The 24,777-nt window shown below is 40.2% G+C and overlaps 1 protein-coding gene across 5 annotated transcripts in view; it reads right to left on the reverse strand.

The window, feature by feature from the left end:
- Positions 1-24,777, reverse strand: part of VCAN (versican) — a 112,129-nt gene that overhangs the window by 25,738 nt on the left and 61,614 nt on the right. For 3 of the 5 annotated variants that reach the window (XM_072792999.1, XM_072793008.1, XM_072792988.1), the window contains 5 exons: positions 12,930-18,155; positions 9,443-9,556; positions 6,957-7,070; positions 1,552-1,710; positions 154-236 (listed from right to left, as the gene is read on the reverse strand). In XM_072792999.1, the coding sequence (XP_072649100.1) occupies positions 154-236; positions 1,552-1,710; positions 6,957-7,070; positions 9,443-9,556; positions 12,930-18,155 (5,696 nt within the window). The remainder of the gene's footprint in view (positions 1-153; positions 237-1,551; positions 1,711-6,956; positions 7,071-9,442; positions 9,557-12,929; positions 18,156-24,777) is intronic. The other 2 variants (XM_072793027.1, XM_072793017.1) reach the window with 1 other exon arrangement.

Here is a 24,777-nt window from a genome sequence, read left to right on the forward strand (position 1 = left end):
TGGACCCTATTCTAACACTCATTTACCTTACCGAGTGACCCTGAGCAAGTCGTTTAACTGGCCTCCAGGCAAAGCAAATACATCCTCTGTAACATGCAATCAGTACACCCTACCAGGTTCCGGGAGCCGTATCATTTTTCATGAGCCACTTACCAGTGTGCTGCCATCGGTCCAACGGAAGTCATGTTCAAACATCTTGTCATTGAGGCCTATCCACTGATAATCATGCCCCACACCTAGGAGAAGGGAAATAACAGATATTTTTACTACCTTTCCCATATATGGATGAAATGTAGCAAAGAAAATTATTTTCAGAGTGAATCATGCATCCTCTTTTCTGGCTGGATTTTTGTTTAGTTGCTCATAAAAATCTCTCATAGTCTAACTATCTTTTGTTCTTCTGCCCAATGTGCTTTAAACTAAAAAACTAATTCACAAAGACTGAGAAACAGTAAAATATCAGACATAAGAAAACAATTTCTCTTGCAGTTTACTATAATTAATATTTTTCCATCCTTACTCATGATAAAAACTTTCCTATATTATTATTATTAAGCTATGCCATTGGCAAAAATTCAGTGACCCAATAAAATGTCACAGATCATTCCCATGCTAGTCTGGCTTTGGAAACCACATGTTTCTTCTCAAGGCACTTTAAACAGTGAACACCTAGACGAGACAGTTCTACCAAATTATCTTCAAAAATAATTACTTTCATCATGAGATGAGTTGCTGGCAAGAATATCATGCAAAAAGTCACAATGAGCCTCCATACAGATTGCAAATTAACACTCAGACTTCTAAAAGACGGCAGGCACTATGGGAACATATTTAATAGAGCATCAAACAATACTTGATAAGCAAAAAACTTGTAGATAACCACTACATAAAAGCTAGCCACCCTCCTCTTTGCTCTAGTTGAAGGAGTTCTTCAACAGCTCTGGTAGTAAGTTTCACTGGCTTCCAGTCTCCATTTTTTTCATGTTCTTAATAGAAAGCCCACTTTCTATGGCCTAAAACCATTAGCAGCTTGGATGAGAACCAGTTTTGTGCAGAGGGTAGGATTAGGGTGCTGCCAACAATTACAATTTTAATTAGTCGGATAAAAATAACTGAAATAAAAATAAGTAATAATGAAAATACAAATAATGAAAGCAATTTTCTCTTTAAGGCCAGACAACATATGCACATCTTGGAACTAGAACTACAAAGGCAGCCATGAGAAGAATGAGATGGAAGGAACCACAAGAAGGGGCCATTTCCAGAAGACAGAGAATGACCAAGTGGCAGGGTCACGGGACTCAAGCTATCACATGCCGTCTCACCCAGGACTGCTGGCAGACCAGGAAACGCCTTCCTCTGTTACAGCTGAGTGTTTCTCAAAGTGGGGGGATTCACGTGGGGGGGAGGGGTGACTTCATGTAGTTGAGAGATTTGAGAAATTGAACCACAATGGAGAAGGCTACATCTGTAGAATGGGATACGGAGAACACTAAGAAGATGGGGTGGCCCAGCGAAGCTTCAGGAAGCCTGCGTGTGTTTGGTACGTACGGTTCACAAACATCTGTTCCTCGTGAGACAGGATGCTTGTGAGATGCGCGCCCTGCAGACGGCATTCCCGTTCAGCTGCGTCCCACGTGCGCCGATGGGCGAAGTATTTGTAGCACTGGCCTTGGAATTTGTGCCAGCCGTAGTCACACGTCTCTGTGTCTGGAAGAGACAAGGCAGGGGCTCCTTAATCTCACCCACGTCACTCACTCTGGCCTCATGGATCTAAGCATGAGGAGGAAGGCCTAAGCTGGCATCAACGCAATGGCCCTGAAGTTGCGTATTAATGCAATTTGGTGGCGATGACAAAGGATGACAAAGACAGCTGACTCCTGCCGAGTGGATGGCTCTACGTCTCTGGACCAAAAAGGCAAGGAGCTAACTGCAGTTTCCTTGATTAGAGCCAGTTTCAGCAGGAAAGCAAACGGGGAGAGGGGCCAGACCAAACTTCTCAGGCCCAGTGTCTACTGACTCCCCGGTGAAGGACCCAGGGCGAAGTCCTCACCAACACAACTTTTCTGAAGAGAATCATTCAAGTGATAAGATAAGAATTCCAGCTAATAGGATTATGAATGCTCTATTTGAATAAGGACTTCAAAGGCTCTGTGAGTAGTTCCTCTACTACTTCCCAGAGAGAGAGCTGGGTGGCCACAGGCTCTTGTCAAGATTTACAAAGAGAGCCAAAGAATCCTTCACCGGTAGTCAGCATCTGGGATGTCGCTGGGACTGCAGGCCTCCTTCCCCCAAAGGAGAGGAAGGAGAGGGGACTCCCCGCGCAAAGGCACCAGTATGTGAAGTTTCTTAAGAATGAAACAACCTCAGTTCTTGAACGGCATGCCCCACGCTCTACTAGGCCGAGCACACACATGTCTGTGTTTATGTACGTACGTGTGTATTTTCTCTCCTGTAATGAGCACGCTATAACCACTATCCTGGTGGGGGATGAGAGCATTTTTTAAATCCTAAATTTTACACTGTCAGGAAGCTTCAGCTGTACTATCTAGATTCTAGGTTGCCTGCTTTTAAATATTTTCACAGGACTCTCTGTGTCTCTCATGAATGAATGAATGAATGAATGAATGAATGAATAAATAAATAAATAAATCTATCTTTAAAAAAAAAAAAGGGTGACACCTGGGTGGCTCAGCAGTTGGGTGCCTGCCTTCAGCCCAGGGTGTGATCCTGGAGACCCAGGATCTAGTCCCACGTCGGGCTCTCTAAATGGAGCCTGCTTCTCCCTCTGCCTGTGTCTCTGCCCCTCTCTCTCTCTCTCTCTCTCTCTCTCTCTCATGAATAAACAAATTAAAAAATCTTTTAAAGTATATATATTTTCATAGGAAAGCAGCCTGGCTCATTGTCCTATACTCTTGCTAACAACCTTCCCACAGAGTCGTCCATGCACGGGTGGGGTCAACAGTATGTATTCAGTGATGATCAGTGGAAATGATTTCGACTATCACAAACACACCTCACAAAAGTACCGAGCTAGTTACATGCAAACACTGACAAAGCTGCAACGTTTATAGAATTTTAGGCACCCAGAAAACTTTCCAAACTACCTAAGAACCACCCTCCCTTCCCCTAATCTTACTGGTTGCCGAAGGACACAAAAACCTTCTAGATGAAATAAATGCTTGCTTCATACGTCAGACCTGGTGGCCAAACTGATAGCCACATCATCTCCTGACTCTCACACCATTCACTCCTTTTTCTATAATTGTGGGAAAGTATGTATTCGGAGAGATTTTCATGTTTTCCTAGCTCCAGGGATTTCAACCGTCGTCATACAACAGATGCAGCTTATCTCAGAGAGCAGGCTTTATTTCAGTTTAGTCTACTGGGCGTGTTGTTTAGTTACAGCCAGCTGACTAATTGGTTTAAAGACTGTGCACTGAAAGTTTTGACTTTTATTAAAGTGTTGGTGGAGACCACCAAATCCCATAGGAAAAGAACCAAGGCGCAGCTAGACGGTTTAGCATAAAAGTAGCATTCAGCCCCCAAGGATGAAGTGCAATCTGGCTACTTGGATGCAGTAATTATCCTTTTGCGATGTTCCTGTGGAAGAATTTAGAGGTGAGGTAGGAGGGGTGGCGAGAAGAGCAATCTTCATATATCAGGGAGTTAGTTTATAGGGGAGGAGAATTGGAAAGATTTTCAGAAAACTCTTACTGCCAAAGTCAGTCATGTGTTATTATGCTAGCATAGCTTGCCCTAACCATAGAGATTAATATTTATTTTAATACACAGCTTAAAATCCTAGAGGATCCCTAACATATTGAATAAGGCATTAGAAAAAAATTCTTCTATGCACTCATATCTTCTGTTAACCCAATAGTTTTAGTTCGGTCGTCTTTCTTTGTGTTTTATCATTAAAACAGATGATCGTTAAGTACTTTTCTCTTAAACCAAAAAACCCCAAATGATCATAAAATTTAGATGCACGGCCACACCACTGCTACAGTGTTTTTCTCAGTCAAAAAGGGTGTGTATTGCTATCAGAACACAGGTCCCAAATGGGACTGCTTGTTTGTTTATTCATCTGTGCTACTGAAACCATAGATTTATGTTACTAATGGTTATCAATACATGTGCAAATCCCACTTAACTGACTGTTTATTGAAAGAAAAAGCCAAATATGCACGTGAACTTACTTAACTTTTATTATTCATGAATTCACTAAATGCATAATGAAGGCCTAGATATCAAGCAGCATCTTCTAGGATGCTATTCTGATAGGAGTTATCAGAAGTCTTTTTTTCCAATCTCACCTAAAAATAATGTGACACACATTTCATTTATTAAAAGCAACACATTGGGATGATATTTTTGTAAAAATCATCCGACATATGGAAATACTTATGCTTGAAGACTACTACAGTGCATAGGTTACATTACAAAGACCCAGATTTAGTTTTGTGTGTGTGCTGGCTGCCTGTGTGTGTTGGCTGTGGTGAGGGATGGTATGACGCCTCCTGTTCATCACTACAGAAGCCAAAACTATCACTTTTAAACAACTTTACTATAAAAAAAAAACAATTTTACTAAAAATGTATTCTCTTTATGTCATGCAGGTAATGTTTTCAATATCTAGGACATACAGCCGTCAAACCCTAAGAAACTGTCAACACTTAGGCACTTCTTGCTGGCAAACTGCATCACTGACTTCGGTTTGGGGCAACCTGTGTGTACAGAATTGTCCCCATACTGTTCTAAGATCCCCTTCTAGGTTTCATATCAGTTATCATTCTACCCAAATAGGTCCCTTACTCCAGAGCTGCTGGGAGTTGGGAAGTTACTAATGCAGAGAAGAAAAGGTCAGCTGAAGAAACAACACAGTCATCACTGAAATTTGGATAGAAAACTGTTTAGACAACAATGCTGCTGGTAATGAAAAAAACATTTGTTCTTAGGCAACCTGAAAAGAGGGGAAAAAAATCTTTCAGGGTCCTGGCAATAAATCACAGAAGCACAGCTGCATCGGGTAAACAGCCTGGGATAGCTGTTTCTTAGCAAATAATGTGGATGAAAGCACACTTGCTTTAAGACAAAATAGAATGTACCTGAAAACTAAGTGATACCATGAATGAGAGGGGGAAAAAGGAAAACCGTTTTTTTGTTTTTTAAGATGTTATTTCTTTATTCATGAGAGACACAGAGAGAGAGGCAGAGACACAGGCAGAGGGAGAAGCAGGCTCCCTACAGGATTCCAGGACTCCAGGATCACACCCTGAGCCAAAGGCAGACACTCAACCACTGAGCCACCCAAGTGCCCAAAAGCAAAACCTTTTTAATTTACACATAAGTAAAATGCTTATCTGTGAGAGTTACTTAAAAAGTGTGTTATTAAGATATTTAGAAAAACGTGGGCTTTATAAGGCAGCCTAGGTTCATTTTTCCCACTCTCCAATTTACTAGCTGTGTGATCTTGAACATATCATTTTTCCTTTTGGAGCCTCAATTTCTGGCCCACTTACCACATAGAAATACTGTCAACTAAACGAAATGATGTACCTGGGAACATTTGGTAAACTATGAGGCATTCAACAAATAGCATCTCTTTTTATTCCCTGCCAAGAACGATGCTGAGTCACCAAGACTGGGGACGTTATCTAGTTTGCTCCAAGTTCCACCTCCAGTACCCAGGATAGCGCTCAGAAGACAGTAGTAGGTGCTCAGTAAACATTTGTTGAATGAATGATTTTTTGAACTGCTCCTTAGACTTGGAACTTGGAAGCCAGAATCACTTAAGCACACGTGACATTTCAAGTATCTCACCCTTTCGTTTTCTTCAACAAATGGCCTCTTTCTTACTGTTTTCCTTAAGAAGAAGATCTTGCCCGGCCAATTTTCATATTTACCTTTTAAATTCTAAACAGACTCATTCTACGCAAGAGAGAGAAAGAAAAACCTACAAATGGAGCCATCACTCACCCTCTTTGATTGGCAATTCAATACATGCTGCTTTAGATTTTGTTCTAATTGTGGTGATGTCTGGATTAACATTGTAAAGCAGAATGCGCAGCCAGAACAATGTGTCTGAGTGTCTAATACGTTTTCATTCTGTCTGGTGGAACGGGAGTTTGGCACTGGGCGCTTTTGTCAAAGCCAAACCACCGCATGACTTTAAGTAAAGGAAATCGACATTTCAAAGCTGAGTATGCTGAATGTGCAATCTGTTTCTGATTGATGACTAGGAAATGTTACCATTAACCACCTAAAATACACTCTCAGGTTGGCCATAAAATACAAATTACAGGGATCATGAGATTCAAGCAGTCATGAACACAGGCCTTTGTTTCATTCAGAAAAAGTAGATGCTTGTGTCATAGGAAAATTGCCTGTTGACCAGATGTACCATACCTTTTACATGACATTTGCTAAGCCAAAGCTAATGTGTTCTAACAACTATAGCAGTGCACTTTCTAGAGATGACTGACTATGAGAAATGGGCCCATTGACTCTCAAATGCTTGGGAGGAGAAAATAAAGGCAACTAGCATTGAACTTGATACTCCTTGTATCAAGGTGTACACTACACCTTGCATACTACAAGCCACCCAGGTGGATTAAGGTCAATGCCTAGTTTGTCTTCAGGAAGAATACTTACAACACGTTCCTTTTGTTGGCTAGATGTCCTTAAATTCTGCTCAGCGTGCCTGTGTGCAATTCTGTTTTATCAGCAGAACAGTAGTGATTAAGGCAATGCTATCTCTCAGGGGGCAGGGGCTATGGACACATAAGGAAACCGAACACACTTAGGTAACCTGTGAATATCCCCTGTTGGAACAAACATGCAGTATGGCCAGCTTGGCTAAAGCCATCCAAATAATGATGACGAAAAGCTGTCTAAAATAACATTTGAAATGAAATCCGTACTGTTCATCCTACAGATGTTGCAACAGCTCTTACCTTGTTCACAAAGTGCACCAACGTAGCTCGGAAGGCAGAGGCACCTGAACGTATTAAAACCATCCACACACGTGGCTCCATTGCGACAGGGGTTAGAGTGACATTCATCGAAATCTGAAATCAAATCAGAAAAGGCCATAAGAGTACTTTCAGAAAAGGTCAAAGGATCCTATTTAGTGTAAGGTTGCCAGATAAAAAACAGAACAACCAGTTATATATGAATTTCAGATTTTAAAAAATATTAATTTTTCACTACAACTATATCCCATGGTACATATAGGGTTAATTACACTAAAAAATAATTCTTTTTTAAAATCTGAAATTCAAACTTAACTGACCTTCCTTGCACTGGATTTCCTAAATCTGGTTGCCCTAAGAAAATTCCGGAATTATTCAGATGAGGGTCAATGTCTCCATTGCTTTTAGATGGTCACATGAGTTCTAACATGGACATGGACAAAGAATTCCCTGGTCTTCCCACCCTCAATAGATCCCGGCTCATGTTCTGATTACCTCACCTGTGCAATACTGAAAATATGTCACTGGCCTGACTGCCTCTGGGCCTTTCCCTTTCCAGTACATCCTTCATTCTGCTGATTGCCATCTCCGTCAAACATGGTCATGACAATTTACTCTTTGGCTTCCAAACCTTCAATAGATCCCAACTGCCCAGGACAGAGATCTTCCAAGTGTAGTCCCTGGACCAGCAGCAGCGGCATCACCTGAGAATGTCAGAGATGCATGTTCCCAGGCCCACCCCAGACCTACAGAATGAGGCCCCGTGGGGGATGGGAATAACAACTGGTCCTGTAGAAGTCTTGCACATGACTTTGATACACCCTAAAGTCTCAAAATCACTCTACTAGAGGAGGAGGTAAACTTGTCAGTATACTGGATTCAGAACCTTCTCAGACCTATGCAGATCGAGGCTGCTTTCAAGGATTTTCTCCCAATATGCTTCTCTCCCCCAAACCCATTGATAGGCATACCTGAATACTTGCAGTCGCCCAAATGCGTTCTGCGATTTGTGGTGTCTGTGCTTTTGTTTGCTGTGCCTGAGTCTCCAACCACCAGCTATCAAAGTCCTCCCTTCAAGATCTATAGTAAATGCCACCTTTTGACCCAGACCTCCATGATCTCTGATGAAATTGATGCTCTATTCTCATAGCATTTTACAATTCCACTAAAAATTTAATTTATGCTCATAATTTAGAAGAAAGTTAAAATATATAAATATATATAGTAAAATACATTTCCAAGAGGTATATAATGTATTGCTACCTAAAGAAATGACCTAGGTAATGATGATATTATATAGTAGTGATACCAAATGCTTTTATGATGCCAGCCACTGTTCTAACCGCTTCACATATATCAACCCATTAAATTATTTTAAATGGGTTCAAATGTAAAACAGAATGGGGGCCAAAGAGATGCTTTTATACATATATATGTAAATATGATTCTTAAGAAGTAATTATTCCTCAAATGTTATCTATTGCGCTCTCTCTATCCCTACTAATTAGCACACAGAATTTACTAGCTCTATTGACCTGGTCTTTTCTTTTTTTTTTTAAAGATGAGCACTCTTTTAATATGAATGTTGAGGATTTTATCTCAGTATTTCTGTGCAATCTAAAGTGTTATCCATGGGCCTTCTTTCCTCAATCGTAGGAGAAAACCATTACGGTACCTCTAAAAGGACCACCTGGCCAATGTATTCCCATCCTCTGTTTTCTCAGAGGACAGGTCTATCTACATTTAGCCAAATCTAAACTGGGGTCTTTTTTTCTTCTTCTTTCTTTCTTTCTTTCTTTCTTTCTTTCTTTCTTTCTTTCTTTCTTTCTTTCTTTCTTTTCTTTCTTCCTTTCTTCCTTTCTTTCCTTTCTTTCTCTTTCTTTCTTTCTTTCTTTTTTTTTTTTTAGAAAAGGAAACCTAAATAAAAGTGAGAGTGAAGGGAACTGATTCAGTAAAAAAAAAAAAAGATATTTCCAAAAAAAAAGAGGACAGGACAACAACCTCAAAACTTCTTAAGGAAGAGATGGGTTAGGCTGGCCTCTGGATCTTACCCACCCCACCTCAGAGGAGCAAATGAGCTCACAACACAAAAACTGAACTCCCTCATTTTTAAAATACAACCTCTTAAAAAAAAATTGTATTTAAATTGATTATTAATTTGTAGATGTTGGGAAATAGAGCAAAATATTTCCCTACTATTGATGCAACTTTACACTTGTAAAGCCTATCTACAAAAACTATAAAAAGACACAGTTTACCTCAGTAAGCTTCACTGAGTTTTGGGTATCTTAACAAAATTCAGTAAACACCTGTCCCCAGACTCTACTTAAATTACTTTATGATTTTAATGTCATTTAAGAAATAATTCATATACACATGGGTTTCTCTGAAATCCTTTGAGCATATGAGTTCTGCCCCAGTACATCTTCTGGAAAAGCATTGCACTCTTTCAGACAAGAACATCTTACCAAGCTCACACTGGTCGCCACTGAATCCTGGCACACAGGTACATACGTAGGAAGTTTCAGTAGGATAACAGGTGCCTCCATTAAGGCACGGGTTCGTTTTACAACGATCGGGTCCTACCATGTGCAGGAAAGTAAGAAAGGCAATTAGGCTCATATCCAGGTTTCAATGTTTTTTAGCATAAATTGCCACTTATTGCTACCAAAATACAAGCTTTACCATAGCAATTTAGATACTACGCATAAAAATTAACATTAACTTTACTCTCTGGAGTGTTTCTTGGCATTATAACTAATTGTTACAAAATGCATCTATTCATTTCTGGGATTCAATCATCATTATTTTTAAACAATATTTTGTACAGTATCTGGCAACTAATATATTCTACTGCAGATTTAGTTGGCATGATAATGGCAATTGATTTTAGTCAAAAATGATTACACATATGTGCACAGTGAATGGAAAATGTATTCTTTTAAACGAGGTTAGTTCATGTGAAATGGCTGGATACACAAAACATGCATTCTGTTTAGCAGTTTGGCTTGTTATCATCATTTGAATTATTATTGCCTTTTACCACTTAATGCTCAGAAACTGTTTTTCTTCGAAAGTGTGCACTGAAGTCTCTTCTGCTACATTAATATGCTTTTTCCAAAAACACGTTCCAAATGTACTCCTTTAAACTATACTTGAAGAAAAGCAACACACAAATTAAACTCTACTGTATAAAAACAAACCCAAAGACAAAAATCTCACCTAAAATGAAACCCCCCATTTTTTTGAAACCCCCAATCTTTATTACAGTTTTCTTATTAAAACACAAAATCGACACTCTCAGAAGATAAATGTAAAGGCCAGAGACACAAATTTCTGAGGAGAAACACTTTAAAATATGTTTCCTAGACGCAAATACTTTTACAATATTTCAAGCACATATATTAAGTCTGTAATACTGCTTAGATAACTGTATTTACGTGAGTCACTTATATTTATTGTTTGAGTACTTTTTCAGAATTGCCTATGCTTTTAAATGTTTAAAAGTCCAGATGAGAGTTGTGGAAGGTGTTACAAAATAATTGAAATAAATAGGCTACATATGGAACAAAAACCATATTTCCGAGAATCTTCAGTCCCAAAACCCTGAAATAATTACACATGAAAAAAGTTATCTACCTTTGAAATACGAACTTAAGGAATATTCGAATAAGCAGGCACTGCTCTAGAAGGTAACTGAGCCTTTCTACACAAGAGAGTCAAACTCAAACTTTATGAGTGTTAAGTAAATTCTGGACTAGGAGAAAGACTTGATAGAAAGTTCACATGTGCGGGTTCAACATTATAATCAGGTTAATTCAGATGCCTACACCTACTCTTCAGAAAGGACCCCAATTTTTTGAAGACTCTTTCTCCTATAGTTCTAAAAATATGTAAAATCTCCCTAGCCATTCTAGCCTTCTGGCTTTGAACGTACACTGCTTATATGTCAAGGATGCCGTCAACAACACATCTACAGGCTGCCCTCAGTGCAAAACCAAAATGACACTTATGTGACAGTGCTTGATAAAACTGTGATGTGCCACACGAATGTGAAGTGCTATTATTATTCCCACCACAGACTCCAGACACCATGCTGAGAGTATGGGACAAGGACTTGGCAAGAAAGTGGATCTTTCTGTGAACCTAAAATAGTTTAGATTAGGAGAAAAGTTTTGTTTTGATGAATTTTGTTCTTCCCTAAACAGTTTGTATTACTCTCTGAAAGCTGAACCTGCGACAGAGAAACCAGGCAATCCAGAGTGAGCTGCTGTTTACTGAATTCGCCTAAAGTCACAATTTGCTTTGCAATGAAGACGCAAGCTCTCATTCTAGAGAAATAAATTGTGGTCTGGATTACTGGTACACATTTCTCATCCACCTGTCAAACCTAACTCTCTATGACTTACCAGTGATTTCTGTATTGTATTTTCACCAACCTGAAGTATTTTCAACTAAATTATAAAAGAATAAATATTGGCCAGATTACTAGGCTATCATTTACAGATTAAATATAGAGTGACAACAACAACAAAATCCATCAACCACCTCTGATTAATTTTATTCATAAAATACTTCAAGTCATTTATAAAAGTTGCACTTTATGATTGATTATTTTACTTTATCTGAAGCACAACAAACAGAAGCATTAATGGCACAAAAGATAATGTTGAAACGATCGGGAGAATAATTCTAGGTATAGCCATGCTGTAAAACATATTCATTAATATAAAACATATTTTCAACAACACAGCCCTTGAAGTACGGATTTTTTTTTTCTCTTTTTCTAAGTAGTGGCTAGGTGGTAATGGCTATTTGTGGATTTCCCTGACATTGCTATTTAATTAACATTACTAGAAAACACCATTAAAATAGACTTCAAGACTATCAAGACAGATTAAAAGGAAAATAAGTAAAAAAAAAAAAAAAAAAAAAAAGGAAAATAAGTCCTACAAAGTAAATATTCCAAGATTTCTGGTTTACAAATCATTAAATATCAATTATTCATTTTAATACTATATTAATTGGAAACCAGTAAAGAGCAATGAAAAGACCATGGCTTTGGAGGGGAGCTGATCTGGGTTCAAATCCCACCAATGCTATGGTGTGTGTGGCTATGCAAGCCTGGGCATATTACAGAACTTCTCTAAAAATCCACATCCCACCCTTTTAAGTAGGGATAATAATATGGGGATGATGATAGTAAAAATACAGCAATTTTATGAAGATCGTATAAGAGAGTCTGTACGAACAAGTATCAAATTCGTGCTTTCTGTCCATTCAGTAAAAAAAAAAAAAAAAAAAAACAGAAATCCTCTTTTGACAGGCAGGGCGCAAATACATACCCACTCTGGCTAAGCACTGTGTTAGAAGCATTACGCAGACTATCTGGAACAAGGAAATTACATAAAAGTATGAACTGATAACTGGTATTACACAAACTATATGAATGTTTATTTGAATTATTTACTGTTCAAAAAGTTTTAAAGGCCTAACAGATTTTGATATTGCTGTAATAGCACCCATCAATGGGAGCTTTTTAAAAATTGGAGTTTTTTTCCTGTTTTTAAAACAAGATGTATAATAAGGGGCATATGGCAAAGCAATATTTTACTAATGAGTAAAAGCAAATTGAAAAAAAAATAAAAATAAATAAATAAAACCAAATTGAATTTTTACACTATTAACAATTTCACTTTTCCTATGCCGCAATTGTACGTTGTTTCTAAAACCCAGAAAAATACAAAGAATATCTATGAAGCCCAGAAATAATCTACACTTACTTTCTCTGCATCCAATTATGGACTCAATAATGTGGCCTGTGCTGTTGTCATGTGCATAATATAGAAATCTCCACTGATTTAATATCACAATAAAAACCATATGCATATATGTGTTAGGACCAAGGGACTGTTTCCAAGTTTGGAAACAGATTTATCAATGTTGTGACCTTACCTGGTAAATAGACTGCTGTGCCTTCCACTGACTCTTCATTAATGCCAATCAGGAAACCGGTTTCATTAGAAGTTTCCAGAAGGGAAAACGACGGTGTTGCGAGCTCAGTATGTAACTCTGCAATGCTTACTGTGGCCTGATTATTGGAATCAAGAATCCTCGCTGATACTTGCTGGTCAGATGCTGCTACTGTGTAATCCTCCCCTCCGATCAAGGCTGCTTGTGTTTCAGGGTTTATTTCCAGAGAGGAAGGAACGGTGGGCCTCTCAGAAGTCTGTGGGCTGGGCTGAGGCATGACATCTGCCTCAACTCCATAAACTGCAGAAGCAGAAGTAGAATGTGGCCACAGTGTAGCACCTTCTAACTTAATTTCACCTGCAGTTGTGACCACAGTTCCAGCCTCGGGTGTTCTAACATGGTTCTTCATTGTCTCTCCAGACAGTTGAATATTGGTTTGGGTTTGAGAACCTTGGAGAATCTCAGTTCCTTCTTCAGCAGTCGGCTTTGTGGGAGAAGCTTCTGTTGGTTCTAATAACTTAGGATTACTTTCATCTTCTGAAGGCTCTAATCCAGTGTCAGGAGATAAGGATGGAGGCTCGGTTATGTGAAAGGGCTCTTCGCTCGATGATGTGAAAGTCACTTCAGTGTCTGCAAGTTTTCCTGGAGACCCGTGAGCCATGCCAGCATCTGTACCAGGCACAGCACCGGCCTGGGGGCCCTCTGCCTGCTCAGAGGCTCCGCTGCCTACGTAGCCGGTGAGCGGAGATGATGGTGTTTGGAAGGACAACTTGGCAAAAGCTGAAGCTGCCGATGTTGTATCAGTGTCATCCGAGGGATTGGATCCTTCTATCACGTTAGGTGCCTCTGTCAAACTCTGAGCCATATGGTGGATAGTACCAATACTTACGTAGGGTGTAGGATCGATCAGTGCCTCCTCGGCTCCTGATGAGAATTCTGGCTGGAAAGAAGGAGCTACGTATTTCTTTTCTTCATAGTCATCCCGTGGCTCCAAGTGGCCCAATGTTGATATAACTTCACTTTGGTCTGCAATAGCTTGACCGTCAGACAAAGTACTTGATTCGAAGGTGTCATCCAGGGCTTTTGCTTCGCTTTTTGGTTCCTCGGTCTCTGGAGTAACTGTGGCAGATGGACTAGGGATGGGCAGGGAGGTCGCTGTGGGAAGCCAAATATCTAATTCTGTTTCTGTGCTGGGAACAGGGATCCTGGTTGTGAAGATAAAGCCCGTATGGTCTAAGCGGCTTCTGTCTTCCGAAGGCATCGATTCACTATGCGTTGTCTGAGTGTCATTAGCCAGAAGAGTGTCACCAGAGCCCTCGAAGTTTTCTTCAGTTAAAGAAAGGTTAACAGCTGCCTCATACTTCTCTTGAACTTGGGTGCTTTCTTCACTGCTGCCATGGGGTCCGGCTAGTACCTCTGGATCTATGTCCGTCTGCATCCCAAGGATGTCTACATATATAGGTTTAGTGTGATCGATATCTATGATAGTATTTTTATCTGATGTCAACTCAGGGAGATGTTCAAGGATGGTGCTCTCTGTAATTGTCAGTATTAAATCCTTGTCCTCTTTGTCCAGATCTATAATAATGTTTTCAGTGGTTGTTCTTCTGTTAGGCTTGACAGTGGAATCCTCAAACCCTTTGACATGGTCTTGGAAGCTATCTGCAGCACCTTCTGTGGACCTCTCATATGACCTTGTGCTTGACAGTGTGCTAGTTGGAGCAGGGGAGCTTTCATTCTGCTCTACATGAAGAGGCAGCAACACTGAAACTGTTGGGAATCCATCAACAGTAACAGCTTTAGCACTTGGAACCTCGGGATGTTTTTCCAGGGATCTATCAGAAACAAATGTGGTGCTTCCTTGCCTGCTTGCCTGAGTAGTTCCAGAAGTGTGGACTAAATCAACCATATCCAGTTCCCCAGATCCCTCTCCAGAATGTTCATAAAGCAAGTCAGACGGTTTAGGTGCTGATGTAACAAATCCTTTGGCCATTTCAAGACCGTAAGTTCTAGCCAGAAAGTCGGAGGGAGGGGTCGCTGTTTCTTTTGTTTCTGCCGTTGGAGAATTCTCGTTAGAGACTGGTTCGGTCATCGGTTGTGGTCTACTAGTCTGGATTTCTTCTGCCCAACCGTGAGTCTCATGTTGGGGATGTTCAGCATCTGTGGAGAAAGTGAGAGGTGCCGTAGAAGGTCCTGCAGTTGTGGTGTCACTTACAATTTCTAGTAAGGTCGTGCTGGATGCTGTCTCACTATCTTCAGAGAGGCTGTCTGTTTTGGAGATGGGTGGTCCAACTTCGTGTGCTACATTTTCCATTCCCTCATAGTCTTCCGTTGTATTGCTTATGTGGCTGGTTTCTGAACTCTCCATTTGAGAAACCTGGGGATATAATGTGCTCATGATTTGTTCCATTTCAGTAAAATTCACTGGCACTGTAGTGGCCAAAACTTCTTCTCCTGATCCCAGTCCAGAGAATAAAAGATCAGTGTCTGCCTCTTTAATTATTGGCGTCACAACTTTGGGAAAAGGTTTTATAGTTTCCTCCTTTTCGACTGGAGAATCTGTGACTACACTTTCAGCTGATACAGATTCAGTCACTGAGGTAGTAGCTAAGAAAAGATGGGATTTTTCAGTAACTTCAGGGAGAGCAGTATAGGGTCCCAAGCCTTTTGCATCTGGATCTGGAGTAGACACATCAGTGAAGGAAATGCCTTCCTTCTCCATTTCCTCACCAATACTGTCAGTTCTCTTCATTGTTAGCGTAGAATAATCTGTGGTTCGGAGTCCAGTTTCAGTAAAGGTTTGTGAATCAAAATTTATTTGTTCTGGTGCAACAGAGCTTTGAGGGGATTCAAAAGAGTTTGGTTCTTCAATCTCTTCCTCTGATGCTGTCTCACTTTCAGTTCCCTGCTGTACAGGGTTGATTTCTTGCAGGGACCATAATTTGGCTGGCTCCATAGTCTGAGGAAAGGTCACTGAAACCGTGCCATCTACTCTCACTTCCCCTTCGGTTGTGGCTGCTTCAGTACCTTCAGCTTCTGCGGTTGGTAAAACGGTGGACCTTTTATTGGCATCATTAATAGCACCTTCTTCTCCCAATCCTTGGTCAATAAATGGGGAATCTGTACCAGAAGCATTTCCCATGGTACTGGGAAACACGTGGTCCACAGAAGTGCTTGCTGAGACCAACTCCTCACCTGAGCCCTCAGCTGAGGCTGTCAACTCTTCCCAAGGGAAGGCGGAAGTGCTGACGGAGGTGCTACTAGGTCCTTCCGGGTCAGCTCTGTGGTTGCTATGATCTGAAGCAGGTACTACAGATGATGAAATCTGGGTATCTTTAGATGCTGCATCCCCAGAGCCTTCCATCATTACTGTTTCTTCTTCTGTAGGATAAGTTACCGTTGAGTACTCTCTAAAGTCACCACTGAAATCTTCTTCCAAGGGAAAATCTGTAGAAAAGCCCTTTATTTCTGGCCCATGATTTTGTTCTCCCGAGACTTCTGAAATCAAGTTTTCTTTGAATGTTTGGCTTGTAATTTCAGCAACCTCTCTGTCCATTACAGTACTCAAAACTAATCCTGTCGGCTCAAAAGGGAATATAGTTTCCACATGGGGAGACAAAGTGCCAGCTGCTTCCTTTTCGGTTGGAATTCCAGACTCTAAATTTAATGAAAATGAAGCAACAGTGGCTGTTTCTGGGTCAGCAGCAGCTTCTCCAGAGCCTGGCTCCAGAGAGAAAGAGATAGGCCTACCCGGAAGAGTGGACAGCCCTTCCTGAAACCCAGATTGACTGCTACTGCTGGGCTTAGCAGTCTGTGCCCCTAGATGGTCTAAAACACTTGTTTCCGTGGAGACAAGAGCAGAACTTGTCATTGCCTTTTCAGGCTGTGTGGGTTTTGTGGAGGACATAAGACTGTTCCAGGTAGCAGAGGCTGAATGGCTAGATGTCACTTCACTCGAGCTTTCTAAATCAGAGGGTAAAATCAATTGATCTGATCTCTGTGTGGATACATGTACCTGCTCTGTAGAAGCTGTGCCTGTGGTGCCCTCTTCCTCCTCCTCTTTCCTTCTCTTTCCCTCAAGAGGTGGCCTGAAGACCCACTCAGGTGTGTCTGTTTCCCCTACAAATTTCGTTGGTGCTACTTCTGTGGAAGGTTGTTGAGAACTGGAATGAAAGGTGGTTGCAGGAATATCAGAAAGACTCTCTGTGATCGTGGTCTTGCTAGTGGCTAAAGTAACCAGCGTATCTGTAATATTTCTCTGTGATAAATCAGTTGCCACAGTGAACATTGTATTTGTATCTTCTTCTGTTTCCCCAGAGCCTTCCGGGAATGGAATTGAAGGACTCCCCGAGAGCTCTACATTTTCTTGAGGGGCTATTTCTACCCAGCTTTCTACAGTGGACAATGGGCCATGAAGGAGGACATTTCGTGTGAAGGTGACTGATACGTCCTCTGAAACATCTGCCGACACAGAACTTGGGACTACATTTGGAGCAGGCGTGACCGAAGTACTTTTTTCTGCCTCTTCACCAAATGTCACCTCAGTAGCCTTTGAAGAGATCATTTTTTGAGACTCCTGATCAGTAGCAGCATCTCCTGAGGACTCTTCAGAAAACAGAGGTACATGTTCTATAGGTTCATGGACCAGATTATCAAGCTCAAGGCCTCTCTCTGGGGTCGACTCTGGCCCGTCTGTGGCTTCTCCTTCATGGAATGGGACTGTGGGGAAAACATCAGGCTCACCACCTGAAAAGTGTTCTGGAGTTTCAGGGTAAGTCTCAGGCCTCCAGGTCAGTTCAAGCGACTCAGTTGTTTCTTTTGATTCATTAGGCTGCACGGCAGTAGACAATCCATTCTCGGCTACCACAAATGGATGTGTTTCACTTTCACTGCTATGTGAAAAATTTTGAGAAGGTGCCACACTCTCAAACTGGCCACGCCTTGCCTCTGCTGCTTCTGGGTCCTTGGGCACGGTGGTGACTAGCTGTTTCCCATTAATGTACTGCACTGATGGGGTGGTCGTTACGTCGGTGGCGTTGGTACACTCTTCGTCTTCCTCTTCATCCTCTTCACTGTGGTACAATGTTATTTCAATTAACTCAGGTAAACTTAGTACGTGCTCTGGATCTGTTTCTTCACTACAAGGTTCATCTTCTTTAGACTCTGAATCTATTGGATGACCAATTACACTCAAATCACTCATTCGACCTGAAAGAAACAAAGAGTTTTCACAATACTTGAATAGAAGATTTGGCAGTGTTGAACAGAAGAAATCGATAGCAAGCCTGGCTGATCACACTCACGCACACAGAGGATTCAAATCTTTTCACATAAAGTACAATCACCCTTCAACACATGATTCTCAGTCTCCAAGTCTGCGGATTCACATGAACAATAGGAGAAGTAAATCCAATACAAGGTCATAGAAACACGTTATGGAAACTCCTCAACACGTTTAACAAAGCTACAGCCTTCAAATGAAACAAGGAGTCACATATGCACATTATAATCGTGAAATGTGGGAATTCGAATGTGTGTGAACTGAAAAAAAGAAAAAGAAAAATTAAGATCATCTCACCAGATCATACAGAAAAGTTGAGTGACTGTCGGTTTAGGTAAGGGGAGGCTGAGACGCCCTCTAGTCAACAAGGAAACGAGAAGAGATTTCTTCTCTTGCCATAATCTATCTTGAGAAGTTCAAGAGAGGCTTCTTTATGGTCCTTCCACAGGGCAACAGCAGCCCCTCCCCAGTGTAACAGTGAGACAAGATCTAGAGGCTAGGCTGCAGCCACAGGCCGGACGCGAGGGCAGGAAGGCCTGGGGGTGGGGGAGGGCTCCGCGCAGGGACAGCTCACTGCCATCACCAGGAAGGAAGAGCCCACCACACTTTACACCATTGTCCTTCGTGAGGAATGATCTGGAACGGGTCAGTTATAGTTCTTTTTATTAACATGTTCTCCATCGGAAGTTGAGGAGTCACATCTAAACATCTGAACTAGCAAACTTTAAATCACACACACCCTCTGAGCACTCCCTAGATTGTAAATTGCTATAAGGTACCAACTACTAAGCTCAAGGGACTCCTCTGCTTCCAGAAATAGGCCAGCAAAACTCCCTGTTTGGGCACCAGGAAGGAAGAAATTCGGGGCCCCGACTTTCATCAGAGTGGAAGTCAAGTGTCCCAGGAGAGGGCTTTGCCACTATGGTGCAGGTGTCCTAGTCCCAGTGTCGCGACCCTGTGAGAAGGTGCCCATGGGCCCAAAGACCCATGAAGAAGACAGAGAGCAGCACAGAGGACATACGGCATCTCGCTCTCCCACCCCAGGAATACCTCTGTAGAATTAATACCACTGTAGAATTAATAATTTTCAGCCCAGCCCCATTCATGCCACATGTGCTCAGGCTAAACCCAAGAAGCTTACAGAAGGAATAATTATGACGGAGCCATCCCTTCCCCCCATCAGTAGGGAGCCTGTTCCTGTAGCAAGAAGCCACTCCCTTCCATGTACGAAAGGATCCACATCCAGCATTTACCGATAAGTCAGAAGAGAAAAAACTCTATTGAGAAGGAACCAGTCTTGCTTGTAGTCGTTATGCATCAACATACATTCAGAAGTATATGAACCATCGATAAGAAGTCAAAGAAGCCCCTCTATGTTTCTAACTATGGTTTGCTAGAAAATCAAAGACCACAAGACCTTTATGTAACTGGAAGACATATACTATATTTACCTTTATCCCTTGCACCCTAATAAAAGCAAAAAAGAAAACTCTTCTGTATATCCCATCACATCTTCACTGCATAATCTCCATAAACTATTACTTGCATAGGGCTGGGTTATTCTTACCCTAATCATATGTCCAAAACCAAGTCTCCCTCCCATTCCACCTCATACATTCAGCCTTTCAGCTATGTAAACAAAGGTTTATACGTATTCAAATGAATAAAAAATACTACCATAAGGGAAGTGAGATCAGCGCATAACTCTAGTATATTACAAAAACATAAATACAAATGATTTCTGCCACAGATGCTGCAACAACTCTTAACTGCAAACAAGAAAATGACTAAATGCCTTATGTTTTTAAAAAAAAAAATATAATTAAAAGCATAAGTTTGTTCACTGAAGTTGTTACTATGATCTTACAGTGACTCGTGGCATATACGTTTTAAAAGAGGACACACACACACAAAAAGGACACAATAAAATCTTCACATAATGACACCTCTTAATATGGCTTGCAGTGAAGCCCACTTTTTTGCTATGAAAAAAAATGGGAGATAATATACATGTACATACATGTATATGAGAATGCCTTTGTACAAATGAATCTTTTGAAATATCACATCAATAATTTTATCGAATCACCAAATTAAGTAGTCTCTCATTGCTAATACTATCTTAACATAGTTGAGGTAAGCCAGACTCAGTTTAACTATTTTGTACGACTTTAACAGCATTTAACTGGAGCTTCACAAACATGCCTCTCTTAAGTTGCTAATACTCTCGTTTTATATTCAACCCTTTGCACTAGGTTTCATGAGGTGTAAATAAAACTAGAATTCACATTAAGAAGTATCACACGTGTGAACACTAAATTCACACATTTTTCATTTAAATACAAAAGAACTTTAAATAGGAAACATAGGTCTGTGTCAAGCATATAAAGAAGCCCCATCCCATTTGTACTGTTTTATAAATAATGGAGATAAAACCAATCATTCAGCCAATCTTCTCCAAACAAACATAAGATAAATAAGGAAATAACTGCCTGATATTGTTTATTTATAAACTCCTAGGCCAGGAACAGGGTAAATAACACTCTTCGCCATCATAGGTTTATATAGGTTTCTAAATAAATTCCTTACTTAAAAAATAGTATAAAAAAAAACTGATATAAACATATCCCATGACCTTCTTAGTGAATATAAATGGAGGTCCCATCAATGTATGTTGTTGGTAGCTCTAAAAATAAGTGGAGTGTTCTGTCTCCCTTTCTAATATCAGAAAGGGAGACTCCTAACTCTGGGAAACGAACTAGGGGTGGTGGAAGGGGAGGAGTGTGGGGGGTGGGGGTGAATGGGTGATGGGCACTGAGCGGGGCACTGGATGGGATGAGCACTGGGTGTTATTCTGTATGACGGCAAATTGAACACCAATAAAAAATAAATTTATTATTAAAAAAATAAGTGGAGTGAAGAAATAGAAAGAAAGAGAACGCTAAGGTATGTCAGTGTGCCAACTGTCAGTGTGTCAAAGGAACTGACATGACATGATGTTCACTTAAATGTTTTACAAAGGAATGAATAATTTAAAATAAAATGATTTTTTTTCCTCCAGGAAAGAAAACAAAGAACTATAATTGTAACCTTATATGCTAATTTCATTGACTATCAATTCTTACTAAATCGACTTAATTCAATTAATAAAAGACCCTGGCATTCACTTTATGGTCTCTAATTTTAGTTCCAATGAACAAAGTATTCCATTGTTTTAGTCCATTTTCCACTTGGATAAGGAACCTCAAGATTTCTTATTGCACATGGATCTACGGCGACTTCCCTTAGCATTTTAGACCATCATCACAGTATTTTACCAAAAGATTCAACTGTGAGATGCAATATCTTCCATTTTCTGCCCTAAATAATTATATCGCAATATCTCACTCACAGCAATTCAAACATAGCAGAGATGGCCTTTGCATATTCCCAACAAACATATTGGTTTTTGGATACAGAATTAAATTCACTACCGCACCATGCATACCACCCCACTGTACCATCTTCCCAGAAGCCCATTGATTGTACAGAATGTACTACCTATTACGTAGCAGACTATATTGCAGATACTTGCTTACCAACTCCATACGGAGACCTAGGACCTCCAAGAACATCTTCCCAGTCTGGTCCTCTCTGCCTGCCTCTTTCTCTCTTTTAAACAAATGCTCTTGCCAATAGGTTAGAAAAATGGCCTTACTAAACTCTTTTGCTCTTTATTTGAAAAGGAAAATTTTTGAGTGTACATGCTGTAAATGCACCAATCATTACGTTTAATCTAGGATTCCTTCTTGCACCTGCCTCCCAAGTATCTGTTCTGACTTGCTTTTAGGATAGTAGAAAAGGTAGAAACATCTTAAGCTGTTTTGTCTTAAGCTTCTCATTATACCCTGAAGCTGGCAACCACCAAAGAACTATCAGCACATCACACTCAACAGTGACTGAGAAAAGATTCATTTTAAAAAGCTCTCATTTGATATGCATTACAAAAATATTCTACCAAAGGAGAATTCTTAAACAGATACAAAATAAGAGTTGAGATTATTTTGTTTCCTTTTTCCTTATCCTCACAATTAAGTGACTAATACCCATCTTTTAAATAAGCTGTGCCAGCTTCCAAATGGTTTCATCGGATTTCTTTCCTTTTTTTTTTTTTTTTAAGATTTTATTTATTTATTCATGAGAGAGAGAGAGAGAGAGAGGCAGAGACACAGGTAGAGGGGGAAGCAGGTTCCTCGAGAGGAGCCCTACGTGGGACTCGATCCCGGGATTCCAGGATCACGCCTTAAGCTAAAGGCAGACCCTCAACCGCTGAGTCCTTATCAGATTTCTTAATATCATTCGGGGAGTGAGGGAAAAGTTCATTGTCTAGGGCTTAAGGCCCTAGTGGTAATTTTTGTTTCTACCGACAGATTCTCTACAGATCAATCTACACTGTAGTCTGTCAAGTGCAGCTAGTTTGTTCCCATACTTTTAAAAACTCACAGGGGGTGTGAATGCTATGAAATCTATCCAGTACAGATGGGTGAGTTCTTTCCTACCACCCCATATTCCTATCATTGCTACCTTACTTCTCACCCATATTCTTATTTGCTCCTTTTTTGTTATTCAGTCTTTAAAATTACTTCTTCATCCCTTTCTTGTTACTACCCACACCTACCACACATGTTATTTGAGAGTTATAAGTACTATAATTATTGCAAACCATAAAAGTTTCTTTGTGGGGTGTGGTGGGGGCGGGGACACCTGTGCTATTGTAAAAGCCAGTATCTCGTTCCAAAATTATGATCTGCTCTATTTTGTACTAACGGTACAACCTAATGGGGCAATTAACTTCCCCAGCTCTTAGATGAACAAGTCCTTATAAAAGACTCTCTATTTTAGAATTTTATTCTAGGGATAATATAACTTTTATTTGGATTTCAAGAGTCAAACCACAGAACTCTACACAGTGTATGTATAATCTGTTCTATGTTTATACAAATGTATTTTAACAGCTTGACCTGAATATACTAGTACCACATTTAATAGATTTTTTAATGGCATTTCACACAAAGCTTAATTGCAAGCTGACCCCAAATTATTCACCAAGTATTTTTAAGTACTTCATGGCAGAGCTTTGTGCACACAGCACAAGTCTTCCAGTCATGCTGTTAGCAGACACAAAACATAGTCGCTAAGATGCACAAGCAGCTGGCTAAAGTTCACGTTCTCTTTAGGAAATTTTACTATTTAAGTTTAGGAGCTTTTAATTAAATATAACTATATACCAATTTACTCAGCAGAGAGATATTAGGATCACATTTCTTTAGTAAAATGGATTTCATTTTAATGTGCAACAAAAAATATTTTGTTTCCTAATTTTAAAAACACAATAGGCAATCATACTGAAGTGGCTGAGCAATACTTATAGAATTTAAATAGAAAGTTTGAAGTTCTCTAAGATGTTTATATTTTTATTTTATTTATGATAATAAATAAATTTTTATTTATTTATGATAGTCACACAGAGAGAGATAGAGATAGAGAGAGAGGCAGAGACATAGGCAGAGGGAGAAGCAGGCTCCATGCACCGGGAGCCCGACGTGGGATTCGATCACGGGTCTCCAGGATCGCACCCTGGGCCAAAGGCAGGCACTAAACCACTGCGCCACCCAGGGATCCCTATATCTTTTGATACATATCTATGGGTCCAATAACCAGATAGAAAAAAATGTCTCAATTTCATTCATGTTTGATATGTTCTTAATTAAAATAAAATGCTGGCACCTCAGGAAGCAAAGAAAAATCACCTAACATAATTTTTTTTAAAAAAGATTTTATGTATTTATTTGAAGGGGAGAGAGACAGAGAGAGAGAGAGAGAGAGAGAGCACAAGCAGGGGGAGGGGGAGTGGGAGTGGGTGACTCCCCACTGAGCAGGGAGTCCCACAGGGGGCTGGATCCTGGGACCCTGAGATCATGACCTGAGCCAAAGTCAGACCTTAATTGACTGAGCCACCCAAGTGCTCCCACCTAATATATATTTCAATCATATTGTTTCAGACCTCCTAAATTCTCAATATTCTCAAAATTTGATACATTAAAAATGGTGCCAACTCAGTATGTTAAGAAAAATTGACATTAGTAATGAAGATATAAACACCCTCCCCAAATCTCTCCAGATAATTTTGCATCTTTAATTACCTTAATAACTGAAAAATCAAGTGATATTTATATCAATACTCAAACTCTCCAGAGATGAGAGAGATTAATGTAAAGGTTGGGAGACCAGCATTAGATTCTGTGACCCATACCCCTCTATTCACTCTGCCAGCCGAGGTTCACTTGGTACACCTACCGAGCATGCTATCTTACACTGACAGCCTCCTCTTGCTGAGCAAGAATTCGATATTTCTCAATTCATGAATTTTACACCCAGAAAGGGTAATAATATATGTATATAAACAACATAAGCGTTTCTGATGGCCTCACTTTTAAGAGGCAGACATGCTATAAGGATGATAAATGGGAATCATTTCTTTTCCCCAACTTGAGATAATCCGCTAATAAT

The sequence above is a fragment of the Canis lupus genome, chromosome 2, assembly GCF_048164855.1.
Source record: "Canis lupus baileyi chromosome 2, mCanLup2.hap1, whole genome shotgun sequence".
Lineage (NCBI taxonomy): Eukaryota > Metazoa > Chordata > Mammalia > Carnivora > Canidae > Canis > Canis lupus.